The 14,622-nt window shown below is 37.3% G+C and overlaps 1 protein-coding gene across 3 annotated transcripts in view; it reads right to left on the reverse strand.

Moving 5' to 3' along the window:
* The window catches only part of SCAF4 (SR-related CTD associated factor 4), a 62,601-nt gene that overhangs the window by 9,654 nt on the left and 38,325 nt on the right, over nt 1-14,622 (reverse strand). For 2 of the 3 annotated variants that reach the window (XM_030806360.1, XM_003263850.4), the window contains exons 12-19: nt 13,871-14,061; nt 12,932-13,032; nt 12,400-12,513; nt 11,357-11,513; nt 8,869-9,026; nt 6,149-6,314; nt 5,979-6,065; nt 5,630-5,821 (exon numbers count right to left, since the gene is read on the reverse strand). In XM_030806360.1, coding sequence (XP_030662220.1) covers nt 5,630-5,821; nt 5,979-6,065; nt 6,149-6,314; nt 8,869-9,026; nt 11,357-11,513; nt 12,400-12,513; nt 12,932-13,032; nt 13,871-14,061 — 1,166 coding nt within the window. The remainder of the gene's footprint in view (nt 1-5,629; nt 5,822-5,978; nt 6,066-6,148; nt 6,315-8,868; nt 9,027-11,356; nt 11,514-12,399; nt 12,514-12,931; nt 13,033-13,870; nt 14,062-14,622) is intronic. The other variant, XM_003263851.4, reaches the window with a different exon arrangement.

A 14,622-nucleotide genomic window follows, 5' to 3' on the forward strand; every position in this document is an offset into this window, starting at 1 on the left:
TTTGCCTAGATTCACCAATAACATTTAGGCCTATTTATTCTATAAGAATAACACTCCTAGGTTATTCTTATAGAAGGCACTATGTTCTGAGAGCTGGGGAAAATGGAAGAATAAGGAGCTAATTTTCAAAGAATGAGAAAAAGCATCTTTCAAATTGTATTATACATTAAGATTATATTTTAAAAATGATGCTTAGAATGTCAGCAAGAGATTCTTAAGAGAAATTTGAGTTTTCAATAATATATAATGCAGATATACTGAGATGTGACTCATCTATTTTTGGCATAAGGGTATATTATGTTTTGATAACATCTAATACATGAAAAACAGAATTACAAGTGAAACTGGAGAACGATTATCTTTTTTAAATGCTTGGTTTTTTCTAAATAATGTACAGTAGGCTCTGTATGGTCAACTTCCTACAGATTTGCTTTTTGGAATTTCAGTTAGCATAATAATAATTACTTAAGTATGTTACTATAATTGACAAAGTGCAATAGCTATGAGTTAAAATTTCATTATGAGAGTCAATAAATTTGAAATCTAAAGTTAACTTTCTATCACTGAATGAGATTATCTGTAGGCAATTTTATTTTCAATATTAGCTGGAAAAAAAATCTTACCTGAAATTCTTTACAGCAATTAAATTTGTCTACCAAAATCAATCTAGAGCCCAGAGTTACTGCCCCTCCCACCTTCCTCAAGATGTCCCTCAGAGAGATTTAAAGTTAAGACATTCTTCAGACTTGCACCCCAGAGCAGCCTAGGAAGTGACAGCCCAGGAGAAATGGAGACAATGTGTTAAAATATTTCAAGGTTTTCTGCAAGACTTTCTCCATGTTTCATTTGAAGTGCTTTGCCTTGTGAGAAACTATGGTGTGTTCATGTGTAAATTCATATCCATGCCAAATATTTGTTCTAGATTAAATCACTATTTTGCATTATCCACTGTATCCAATGAACAATGTTATATACTAAGTTGAAGGTAATGTAATTCGTATTCAAGAACCATTTCTACTATATAACACTAGTGGAATAACATAATACAATAATTAGAGTACCAATTCAAATATTTTAAAGCTTTCAAAGAAAAACACTTTTATAGGATAAGTAAACAGGCTTTTGGGTACCAAATCAAATACCTGATATACCACTCTAGCTTATAATTTAATGTAACCAAACATCAAAGTTAAAACAAAATTAAAATACAAAAATTGTTTTTTAAAAAATTACGTATTATGTTAGTACTTTAAAAACTCTACTTTCTAGAATTTTCTTCAGGCTTCCTTTTAATGTCAGTGGCTAACTAGTGCATTACTAGTAGACTGGTGCTTTAATGTTCTAGTAAGTGTTGCTAAAAATGAGCTACTAAAAAATCTAAAATTCTAGACAGAAACTGGGCAAAGAAATCCAAACTTAAGTGAAATCATCAAAATCAAATTCCAATTGATATTGGATATTGATATTGCTGGCAAAGTTATTCATCTTCTAGGCAGTTTCAGGGATCATAACGATAGCATAAAAACATTTATGCTTGTTTAAATATGATTCACAAACCAATTCTATCCCCACAATTTCCTGAGGTGTCCAAATCTGGAATCATCAACTCAAATGTCTACTGAAGCCATGCCAGGACTGCAGCGCATCACACCACTGCCTAGTAATTCAGCCACAGGCCACCAACTTGTGACTCTTGCTTTAAAAACTTTGGTAACAAAAATTACAAGTAGGAAGTGATCTTACAAATACCCAATTCTTATTTATAAATTTTACCATCAGCTACAGTAGTGTGACAAAAACTGGTGGTAATCTCTTCATATTGATAATTAATGAATAAATATACTTGTCAAGAGGCTTTAATTTTCCATAAAAGGAATGAGTTCGACCTAGAACAGTTTTTGCTTGAAAAGATATTTTGGATATACTGGTAACACAGTAGAGATAGGTAACACAAACAAACATTTTTTTGTGTATTCTTTTTTATTGTTTGGAACACCAAAGTAACCCAAACTTTACATTTACAATGAACTTTTTAATAAAAATAGGTTGTACATATTAGAGATACATGTTATACAAAAGTTTTTGAAAAGTAAACACAAACACTTATACAGTAAAGAGAATGAACTGAATTGCTATCATTTGTAATATTCCTTCTCTCCTAAGTGACCAACAACTGTAGAATGTTACCTTTAGCTTTTATGAAACTACCACCACTGTAGCTATTTTGGTGTGTGAGATTTCTTTAAAATCAAGTAATAATCAATTATTGTGTACCAAGTAATTTTATATTTTCAGATTATCAGTATTACTAAAAGAATCAAAATCTCTAAAAGTTGGTTTTATTCCCTCCAAATTCAGTAGTACAACTCAACTAATTACTCCCAAACTAACACCCGCACTTAAGTCTGATGATACAACCAAACCATCCTTAAGGCACCCACTGCCTCTTTCCAGTATAATCAGGCTTCACTACAGAATTTTTGGAGACCCACTGAACAACTGTTTGGCACCTACTACTTTAAAAATATTGCCACATTTCACAAATTAAGATCCAAGAACTCAGTTAAGTCTCGCTCACTGGAAAAACTATAGATATCTAGTAGGTATGCTATTTACCACTAAACTGACACGTTTTCTCATTAAGCCAACTGATGGAACTTTAATATGTGTAAATTTATGATCTAATCTATCTCGAAAATATCTGAGGCAACTATGTCAAGATAAATTTTTTCCTAAAAAGTAGGCCAGGTGCGGTGGCTCACAAGGTCAAGAGATCAAGACCACCCTGGCCAACATGGTGAAACCCCGTCTCTATTAAAAATACAAAAATTAGCTGGGCGTGGTGGCACGCACCTGTAGTCCCAGCTACTTGGAAGGCCTGAGGCATGAGAATCGCTTGAACTCGGGAGGTGGAGGCTGCAGTGAGATGAGATTGCGCCACTGCACTCCAACCTGGCGACAGAGTGAGACTCGTCTCAAAAAAAAAAGTTTGCTTCCTCTGTCTGCCAACCCAACAGTTTAAAACAAATCACAGATGAAGTAATATAATTTTAGAATTGCAAAAGATATTCTCTAGGTGTTATAAATACCATCTATGACATTTCTTACCTGTAATATAAGCACCCACCATTCACTAAGTGCCTGCCCTACAGCAGGCCCCAAAGCAAGTGTTTTATAGATGTTAGCCCATTAAATCATCGTGACACCATTGTGTCTGTCATTTTTCTCCCCCTTTACAGATGAGAAAACTGAAGTTCAGCATTAACTTCTAGACTTATAGCTTTCTGGTGAGCATAACAATTCCTTTTATTATCTTAAAAGAAAACATTAGAGCACCAAGAGGAAATACCAAAGCATCTTAGTTCTGGGATTCCATCACTTGGTTATCCCAACCTAATTACTGATCCTTAAGTACTGCAATACTGCAGTGTGGTTACCACATTCCTTTATCAAAATGATAAAATTTGTTAGTCTTGGATGAACCATTCTTAACTTGCATACACATTTAAAACTCATTCCTCTATAAGGTCAAAATTCCTGTGATATTATTTTCAAGACTGCTGATTGAAGGCACATGGAAGACTTTCTTTCTCATGACTGAACTAACCTACTTCATTTTAGTTCAAAGTGCTTATTTTAACAAAATTGTTTTCACTTTTCTTATGTCAAATTCTAAACCCTTTTGGATTTAGAATAGCCTTCAATTTTAAAATTTTGTTTTAGAATGAAGATAATCATCAGAAGTAGAATATGAACAGTCCTGCATTGAAAACCACCCACTCGTGTAACAAATGTTCCCCTCTCATGGGTCCATCTAGTGGGAGGAAGATGGACATGCAAACAGTATGTTAGGTGATGATAAACGCTATGACTGATTCAGAATTTAATTACTTTTCTAGCCATGCCTAGCTATGTTTTTCCAAGCTCACCAACTTCTTATCTGTGTTTGGTTGCACATGTTGGATGCAGAGGTTAAACTGTATGTTCAGTAGTGATAAGAAGTAACAGGCAGGGTCTTCAAGACCTAAATGTTAAATCACAGGCAGGCTACTTACTACTCTTCAGGGTTGCTTGAAAGCAGTGGTTATTAAACTCCTGGAGTTCATGAGATCTTTTCACTCATTCAATAAATTTATTAAGCCCAGTAAAAAACACAAATGCAACAATTTTATAAAGTTTCAGGTAGTCTAACATCCATGGACCTCAGACTAGGATTCATAATCAAGGGTGTGTATGTGGGATGTGAAGAAGGGGTTGATCAGAAAACTATCCAGATTCCATGATTCTTGTGCAATCATGTTAATATGAAAAAAAAAAAAGCGTAACAAAACAGATGCAAAGATGTTCCCTGGTTCCTAGTCCAATGTTCCTTCTATGATATGACTTCCATTGGAAGGTAGACCTCTTAAGCAACTTCCTCATTAAACAAATCATTTTCCATCATTATGGTAACTACACTCCTGTATCACTTGTGATAAATTTTAATCCCAAATCCTCTTTTACCATTACCCAATCTGTGTACTAAGGGAAATGAAATCAAGGCTATTATCAGCCTAAGCTTAGTCTAGGGGAGGGCAGAATACAGTATACCATTTAAAAACAAATTGATTTTTTATTTTAAACGTAGTACATGCAAAAAATAAAAACTTCCAACAGAACTGAATAGCATAGATGAAAAGTAAAAGTCCTCCATTACAAACCAATGTCTCACAGTCCTACATCTCAGAGGTAATCAATGGGTTCTTTCCTAAAACAACTCAGATTATGAAAGCAAACAGGCATATGCATATACCTTTGAAAAATACTATGGGCTCACAGAACTAGAACACTGTAATACTCTCAAGATATTAACTTCCAATTAGGGGATTCAAATGTTAATTATATTTGGCAATACCACTTCAAGTACAACAATTTGTTAATTTAAAAGATGGTCTACTATAACAAGCATGTGATGTATTTATTCATAACTTAAGCAGGCAAGAGTAAGCCCGCTTAAAGATGTAAAAGATCTAAGTCACATCGCCCTTGATCACAGTATTGAAGTTGTGGGTAAAAAGTACAACAGATAAACTCCAGCCAAGTAAACTGAGAGTGAGTGGGAAAGTGGTACCTCAGGCTGCGCAACTGTTACTTAGAAAACAAAGCCATTTTATTGGAATGTATCAAAGATGATTTCTTTGCTAGCCCACAAAGAATGCTACCCAAGTCCAGGGGTTTCAGATGAATAATAATTGGTCCAGACAGAGAAAAACCTATGCTGTTAAAGAAATATCTCCTAAAAGCTGGGAAGAGACTAAGGTTAAGTGAATTATGAACTCTGTACCAATTCCTTTGCACAGAGATTACTTTTAATCATTTTTCTATACCAAATAAGGATGTGAAGATCCAAACTTTTATTCAAGACAGACAAACATGATTTTGTCTTTGAGATTATCTCTTCGTAAAGATCAAGCACACATATTTGACTTCAAGAGGAGGACCTTCCTCAAAATCAAACAAACAAAAAAACAACCAAAAAAGCCAGTCTTGGAGATAATTTTACCAAAATTAACATTGTTTTTTAAAAAACCTAACTTGGGGATGAGTGGGGGTGGGGCAAGGAAAACTAATGATAAAAAAAATAACTTACCAAGAAGTGAAACAGGCTGGGTTACAGGAGGGGTGGGCAGATTCGTGGGTGCAGCAGGTGGCACAGCAGAGCCATACATTTTCACGCTGTCACCAGACTCGGCGTTTCCTCTAGCCCCAGACACCACTGTTGGAATGGGATTTCCAATAGATAAGTCTTTTGTAGTGTCTTCATTTATACCAGCGATAGTAGCTAAGGAATATAATTATATCAACATGTGAAGCTGAATAATTAATTATCTCCCGGTCAACATTCTTCTGCCATACTATAGACCCTATTACCGGTTCACTCTCCCTCCTACACCCAGCTCCAAGAGGATAAGCAAACACAAAGAAAAAAACATGCTTACAGTTTGGGATGCTTATTGGTGGAGTGTGAGGAGGAGGAATGGATACTGGTGGAGTTATAGGAGGTGGGGGTCCAGGAGGCAGAAAACCTAGAATAAGAAAAATAATGTCAACTTATGCTGTATCACTTCAACGCAGGCTCTAAAGTATGTTCACAGACAATTTCGTGTACCTGGGGGTAAATGCATTGGGTTGAATCCTGGGCGCAAAAATGGTGGAGGAGGAGGGGGAGGAGGAACACCAGGACCAAAGCCTGGAGGTGGTATTCCCAGAGGAGGCGTGAAAGCAGGTGGCTGGAGAGCACCAACTACAGGTGGACCCGGTTGATGTGGTGGGACCTAGAAAGAAAGATAACAGAATAAACCACCTATCTAGATACCCTCCCATCCACACAGTAAGCACAGATAAAAGAGCATACTGTTGAAAAAATAGATGTTTCTTAATTTGTGCTTATTAGACCAGTCAATTTATTAAATAACAGGTGGTAGTTAACTTCTCTTCGTACCAACTGATAGAAATCAAAGTCGTGGGCCAGGTGTGGTGGCTCATACCTGTAATCCCAGCACTTTGGGAGGCTGAGGCAGGCGGATCACCTAAGGTCAGGAGTTCAAGACCAGCCTGGCCAACATGGTGAAACCCTGTCTGTACTAAAAATACAAAAATTAGCTGGGTGTGGTGGCAAGCACCTGTAATCCCAGCTACTCCAGAGGCTGAGGCAGGAGAATCGCTTGAACTTGGGAGGTGGAGGTTGCAGTGAGCCGAGATTGCGCCACTGCACTCCAGCCTGGGTGACAGGGCAAGACTTGGTCTTAAAAAAAAAAAAAAAAGGGAAAGAAAGAAAGAAATCAAAGTTGTGCTCTCCACTTTATGACAGCAATTTCACACTATATTTCATCAGTTTATTGGTGTTCTGACATCATGTAATACATTTTTAAGATGTTCCATGATCCTTTCGGCAATACAGCTTTAAGACAGGCTACTTGGCAATTTACACAATGGCTAAGATCACAGGTCCTGGAGCCAAATTGTCTGCTTCTCCCACCCACTTTAGTTAGCTGTGTGACCTTGAGCAAGCTATTTAAACTCTCTAAAATGGCAAAGTGCCAACCACACATAATTATGCAGATTAAATGAGTTAATACATACTAAGAGCTGGTGCCTGGCACTTAAATACCCAACAAATGTTAGCTATTTTTTTTTTTTTTTTAAAGATAAATTTTAACAACTCCCCCAGCCATGGACAGTTATCAGTCTATGGCCTGTTAGGAAACGGGCCACACAGCAGTAGGCAAGCAAGAACCACAGCCTGAGCTCTGCCTCCTGTCAGATCAGTGGCGGCGTTAGATTGTCATAGGAGCATGAACCCTATTGTGAAATGCACATGTGAGGGATCTAGCTTGTGCAGTTCTTATGAGAATCTAACTAATGCCTGATGATCTGAGGTGGAGCAGCTTCATCCTGAAACCATCCTCCACTCCAGTCCATGGAAAAATTGCCTTCCAAGAAACAGGTCCTTGGTACCAGAAAGGTTAGAGACCGCTATTTGAACAGATTAGGCAGGGTTCTGTAAATGAGTGCTGACACACATTGAATTTTGCTTAGAACCTGCACTGGAAGGGCATATCCAGAAGGTCAACTGAAGAGTTTGCCAACTAGGGGAGTCCATTTAAATCACAGCCAAGAATGTACCAAAGCATACAGTTTCCCCCTCACATTGAGAAAATGAAGACACAGTTCAATTTTATGATAGCTCAGATTTATCTGATTCAGATTTAATGTGAGAAACTGAGGAAGGAAGACAAGAAAAATCTAGTAGATCACACATAGAACTATGGGTCAAGTTCTTATAATTTTCAAAGGGTTTTTCATTTTTCAGCTCTTCTGACGTGACAAAAATCATACTGAGTACTTAACATATATTATCTCATTTAACCCTCAAAACAACTCTAACACATGAGGAATGCCAAAGCAAGGGAATTTGCACATTTACCAACAGGAAACTGAAGCTTATAGGTTAAGTTATATGCCAAATACCATACTGCTGAATATAAACAATAGAGTTGAGAACTAAACCCAGTTCTGCCAGAATCTAGTATTTCTTTTCAAGTAACAGGTTGGTTAACTAGACAGCAAATATTTTATAATAAGAACATATCTTCATGTTAAGTGGCATTTATTATGAAGTTTTCAATCCATTTAAAAATTTCATAAGGACAGCACCCAAAGTGAAAATTAAGAAAATCCCTGTCCCTCAAAGCAGCAGCTTATTGGGTACATATCCAAGTTTCTTCAGAACATAAAGTCCTTGAAGAATGAAGACTCAGAAAAAAAGTAGGCAGAACCTATGGAACTTGATACTGAATAATCCGGATGGATAGATGTAAGACAATATACATTTATTTTGGTTGTATAAACATTTATGGGCCAGGCACGGTGGCTCACACCTGTAATCCCAGCACTTTGGGAGGCCAAGGCAGGCAGATCACTTGAGGTCAGGAGTTTGATATGAGCCTGGCCAGCATGGTGAAGCCCCATCTCTACTAAAAATACAAAAATTAGCCAGGTGTGGTGGTGCATGCCTGTAATCCCAGCTATTCAGGTGGCTGAGGCAAGAGGGTCGGCTTGAACCTGGGAGGCGGAGGTTGCAGTGAGCCAAGATCACCACTACACTCCAGCTTGGGCAACAGAGAGAGACTGCCTCCAAAAAAAAAAAAAAAAAAAAAAAAAATTATGTAAAGAATGTAAACTTTAAATCTGACAAAACATGAAAAATTAATATGCACATGTATGTACTCATGTTTTTTACTATGAATCCAGACATATATCTACAGTAAGATTTAGAAAGGGACCTTTCAGGCACTTAAAGTTTAAGTCATGTCCCAATATTCTCACCTGTGGAGGTGGCACTGTTATAGGTGCAGGAACAGGAATAGGAGGGACAGGCACAGGTAATGGTTTAGGTATGGGTGATACTGGTTCTGTGTGTGAGGTTTCAGCACCTCCATTTTGAGCAACTTCATTTTCAGGCTTCTTAGGAATTCCTTTCCAATCTGTAAGCGTGAAAGAAATTTAAGAGTTTACCATTTTCAGTTTGTAACTTTAAATCTAGAAATGAAAAATGTTGATTATAAAAACCTAGCCCAATTATTAAAGACATTCCTATGCTAATTTTAGAAATAGTAAATTATTTAAATCAACAACAATAGAAACATGTATAAGAATGCGTACTGTGTGCCAGGCACTATCACAAGCACTCTATTTATACTAGCTTATTTAGTTCTCACAACCATTTACAAGTAGATACTACTATTATTCCCATTTTACAAATGAGAAAAGCAAAGACAGCTTGCCTAAGATCACATTCTTGGTAAATGGCAGGGATGGATTCAACCCAGACACATTTGGTTCTAGAGTCCATGTTCTTAACCACAAGAATGTATTATTTAAATTAAAGTATTAAAAATAAAGGATAATGAAACACCCAATATTTCCTGAACAAATTTTCACTAATATTAAAGAATAACTTAAACCTTCCACCTATTTCCACATATCTTCTAGTCACACGAAAGCAAAACCATCTTTCTGCTCTGTCCTCTGAGGCTCTGGCTCCATCAGAGATTCTCCTATATTCTTGACCTTTTCAATACATTCTCCACTGGATCATGAGCTCCAAGATTACACCACCTTCTTTTTACTATTGTCTGGAGCCTCCCAGATGTCCAGCACATAGTAGGCCCTCAACACCTGATTGCCTTAACACAAATCTAGCTCTATCCTTAGATGAAGGCTTTGTACATCCAGGGAGGGAGTGGGATGTGGGAATAGTACAGCATTGTTTCATCTCTTTTTGGCTCTCAAACCATCACTCCTGCTTGAAGCTTCTTTTATTTTATTTTAATTTTTTGAGACAGAGTCTTGCTCTGTCTCCCAGGATGGAGTTGAGTGGCGCAATCTCGACTCACTGCAACCTCTATCTCCTGAGTTCCCGTGATTCTTCAGCCTCAGCGTTCCAAGTAGCTGGGATTACAGACACCCGCCACCACATCCAGCTAATTTTTTTTTGTATTTTTAGTAAAGATGGGGTTTTACCACGTTGGCCAGGCTGGTCTCAAACTCTTGACCTCAAGTGACCTGCCTGCCTCAGCCTCCCGAAGTGCTCAGATTACAGGCATGAGCCACCGTGCCCAGCCTTGAATCTTCCTTTAAATGTTCTTTCTGAGGGCGGTGAGGGCAAGTATGGTGGCTCACGCCTGTAATCCCAGCACTTTGGGAGGCTGAGGCGGTAGGCAGATCACCTGAGGTCAGGAGTTCGAGACCAGCCTGGCTAACATGGTGAAACCCCATCTCCACTAAAAAAATACCAAAAAAATTAGCAGGGCACGGTGGCACACACCTGTAGTCCCAGCTACTTGGGAGGCTGAGGCAGGAGAATCACTGGAACCCGGGAGGCACAGGTTGCAGTGAGCCAAGATCATGCCACTGCACTCCAGCCTTAGTGACAGAGCAAGACTCCCTCTCCAAACAAAACAAAAACAACAAAAAACATTCTATGTTGCCATGCCATCCTATGCTCCTCCTTGTTCCCGTCTAGAATCTCCAGGTCATGCCCATGCATTCTGCGATTTTCCCCACTGCAATCTCACTGTCAATCTGGTATTTTAAATATTTATGCCCACAAATAACTGCAATTCCTTGTCTTACACGTTTACTTTAGATTGCTTCTCTGGACAACTAAAACTTTCCAAGGTAATTATCATGAAGCACTGGATTAAAACCCAATACCAGGCCGGGTGCAAGTGGCTCACGCCTGTAATGCCAACTCTATGGGAGGTCGAGGTGGGCGGATCATTTGAGGTCAGGAGTTTGAGACCAGCCTCGCCAACATGGTGAAATCCCATGTCTATTGAAAATGCAAAAATTAGCCGGGCGAGGTGGCACGCATCTGTAGTCCCAGTTACTCGGGAGACTGAAGGAGGAGAGTGGCTTGAATCTGGGATGCAGAGGTTGCAGTGACTCAAGATTGCATCACTACACTCTAGCCTGAGCGACAAGAGACTCCACCTCAAAAACTAAGTAAAAAAAAACATAATACCAAAGATGCTCAGTTAAGACCTATATGATTTGTTAAGTTTCACAGGAAAAGTTCTACTTAATTCTGTAATTCATAGACCCCATAATCAATAAGTATTTCACTTGTGTTTGCACCTCTTTTGTCTCATTCACTATTTAACCCTCAGTTTATAACAGAGATACTGACACAGGAGGGATAACAAAAAATCTCAAAAATCACGTCCTTAAGGCAAGGAACAGGACATTCGATTTGTCGTATGTACCACCAAGCAAATAAGTGAACTGTAAGAGAAATTAAATACTGCTTTACCTGGGTTAAGTGTGTCACTGTCCAACATTCCTCCTTCACAAAAACTCTCCAGTTCCTCAGGCTTAACTTTGTCCCATGGAATATAAGTAACACCAAGTTCTACATCCCAATACTGCTTATAATCTGCCTTTATTCCTTTGTTTAAGGCCCAGGCAATCTATTTCACCATTAGTGAAAATATAAAAAGAAAACAACGAAAAACAAGGTCATAAGTCTTGAGAGTACTATTCTCTATCATTCTATCCATTCCGACTCGGGCAGCAAGGGAGCAACCCGGACCAGCTAGGCTTGGATCTCATTAAAAGCCTTATTCTCACTACAGAACTGGTTACCCTTTAATTCTCACTTTGTCCTAGGATGGAAATTTCACTGGCATCTTCTCTTTACCAACTCTCACCCAACCCAGCCAACATAAAACTTAGAGAAACGGAAAAAGTTTAACAGGGAAAGGCTGAAGTTCCCTGAATAGCCCAGTAATACACTGCGGACTACTTTTCCAAGTCTAGGGGTGCCTTGTAATTACTTAACAACAGACAAAATCTTTTTGCAGTGCAATCCAACGGTAGAATGGGCTGTTAAGACACTGAGGAAACACTGACTTTAGCTCCTTACGGGAAAAATACCCATGTACCCTATATGTTTTTCTCCACCTTTCGTGAATATTTTTCAGTTAATTCTAAGATGGCAAACTTTAAAAATACAGTATCCAAATTTTTTGAACAGGACAAAACATATTGCTAAAAGACATTATATTTAAAGCACTAAATTACGTTGATGAACCCATCTACATTTAGGAAAAACAAAACAAATTCTACCATGCATGTAACATTTACAATTTTATGTTGAAACATTGGAGTTCTTTTAGGAGATACTCTTAAAAAAAAAAAAAAAAAAAAAAAAAAAAAAAAAAAAAAAAAAGATGCAGATGAAATGCCTCAGTGTTGAAAGTCATTTCTAAGACCCAAATTAGTTTTTATAGGCCACATATTTTTCCCCTTCTGCCTATTTAAAAAAAAAATGAATTATAACATATAAGACTGTACCTTTATGGATTTCTGGTTCACTTTATAGTTTCCTCGGCTCAGTTTCTGCAGGGCACGATAGGCATCTTGCCTATGAACCATAACAATATAGGCACAACCCCTGGGAGGAATCATCTGCTCCAAAACATTTTAATATTATAAAAGATAACAAAATTGAAAAGCAACAAGATACAAAACTAAGTAAGCAGTTCCAACAATCCCACTCCTCACTCCATGTTATATAATGTAAGGTTAAATTCATTTCTAAGTTGGCAATTCAAGTTTGGTCTCAATTGAGTCCTCCAAGCTTTGTTATATAAAGACTTACCTAGAAATGTTTGAAATTAAACTTGGTTATCCAAGAAATGTTAAATACAAAGAATTCTAAGAAATGTTAAATACAGATAATTCTAAACGTAGACTCTGAACACCTAAACTCTAGTCACATCTATAAACCTGGACAAATTGTAACTTTGGTCTCAGGTCCTCCATTTCATAAAATGACATTAATCACACCTGTCCATCGTACTTAAAAAACTGAATAAACACTCACATTAATTGATTCAATTGGACCAAACTCTTCCAAGAGACTGGCAACATCCTGCTGAGTAGTTCTTTTGTCCAGCTGCCCCACCCAGAGGGTAGTACTGCAAACTTAAAATAAAGTTACAATCATAAAGAGATTCACATTTGATAATAAGCAGCACTGTAGCTTAAAAAAATCATTACACAAAATATTCATGAACTATATTACAACACCACAAGTTTAAATAGTAAATCTCATATACATTTTAAAAATTCTAGAAAACTGCATTAGTACTTTCAGAAAGAGAACTGGGATAGTGAAAGGTATACATAAAAGTTGGAAAAAAAATGGTTTTGTAGATGGATCTAAAGATTTCATCTATAAAAACTGAAGCCAGGGAAGCAATAACTTGCCCACCTCACCCTGCCAATGAACAGCAGAACTAGGACTGGGGCTCAAGTCTCTTGATTACCAACCAGCTCAGTGCTTTGTTCACTTACATGTAACTGTCCTTTCTCCACTCTTAAGTGTTCATGGTTTTTCTTTTATGTTGTGTCCTAGGTGATAAGCCTTATGGAATCAGAAATCTTACATATGCCCTAGTCATATTATAAATTAAAATCTTAGTCATCTTAACAGTTACTGATTTATATCAAATGTATGTCTAACACACCTTACTAAATGTATTCTGAAGACATCTGATGAGATTCACAAAATAATGCAAGTGAATATATTCTGTAAATTTTTGGTTCACTCCTTACTGCTGCTTTATAGCTGGTTTAAGGTACAAAAGCAAATCTAAGGGTATACGTCAATGCATAAACAAGGCACAAGAAAGCAATATTTCAAATAAAAATCAACACAGTGGTAACATTTCTTTTATAGCTTTGCTAACAGTTATAAAACACTTTAAACCCAAGACATGAAAAAATAGTACATGAGGTTTGAATATAAAGGTTGAGTTACCACTTGCAGTTTCCGGTTTCACTTGAGGGAGGCCTTTTTGTCGACGTTCTCTCTCTTTTTCTCGATCTCGTCTTTCTTGGGATCGAGATCGAGGAGAATGTCGGCGTCTATCCCTGGACCGAGACCGAGAACGTCGATGCCGAGACCTTCGAGATCTAGAACCAGATCTGGATCGCCTCCTTTTTGGTGACCTAATGTTTTCAAGAGAAGGGAGAATGCATAGCATACCGACAAAAACCAGAAAATAAAAGCACATACTAATTAAAAAAAAAAAAAAAAAAAAAAAAAAACTAGGTAATTTAATTTGGATATGTAAGAATGCAACAGCCGAGAATTCATTTTACAGATCTAGTATGTCCCAAATTAGAAATCATGCACATTATTTAAATAAAATAAACAATGTTGACAGCTTATATAATAAAAGTATCTGTCATCTTCAGTGCCTCTGGTACTATATAAAATTACATCCTTGTAATTTAAGTAGCTAATTTTCATGGTTGAGATACACTGCTACTACTGTTACCTATCTTCTTAGTAAAGTCTTTTCTGCAGCAATTAAAAACATTCTCTGATTACAGCATTACTGTGATCTTTCCACTTTTGCTGGCTGATAAAATTGTAATGGAACTTTGAAAATATAGTTCTTCTAATACCACATACTGATTACCTATGGTATAGAATTGTATCTTCAAAATTCCATTACATCTGAGCAACTCAAATATAGGGGAAAAAAACGTAAGATGAACGACGTA

The sequence above is a fragment of the Nomascus leucogenys genome, chromosome 25, assembly GCF_006542625.1.
Source record: "Nomascus leucogenys isolate Asia chromosome 25, Asia_NLE_v1, whole genome shotgun sequence".
Lineage (NCBI taxonomy): Eukaryota > Metazoa > Chordata > Mammalia > Primates > Hylobatidae > Nomascus > Nomascus leucogenys.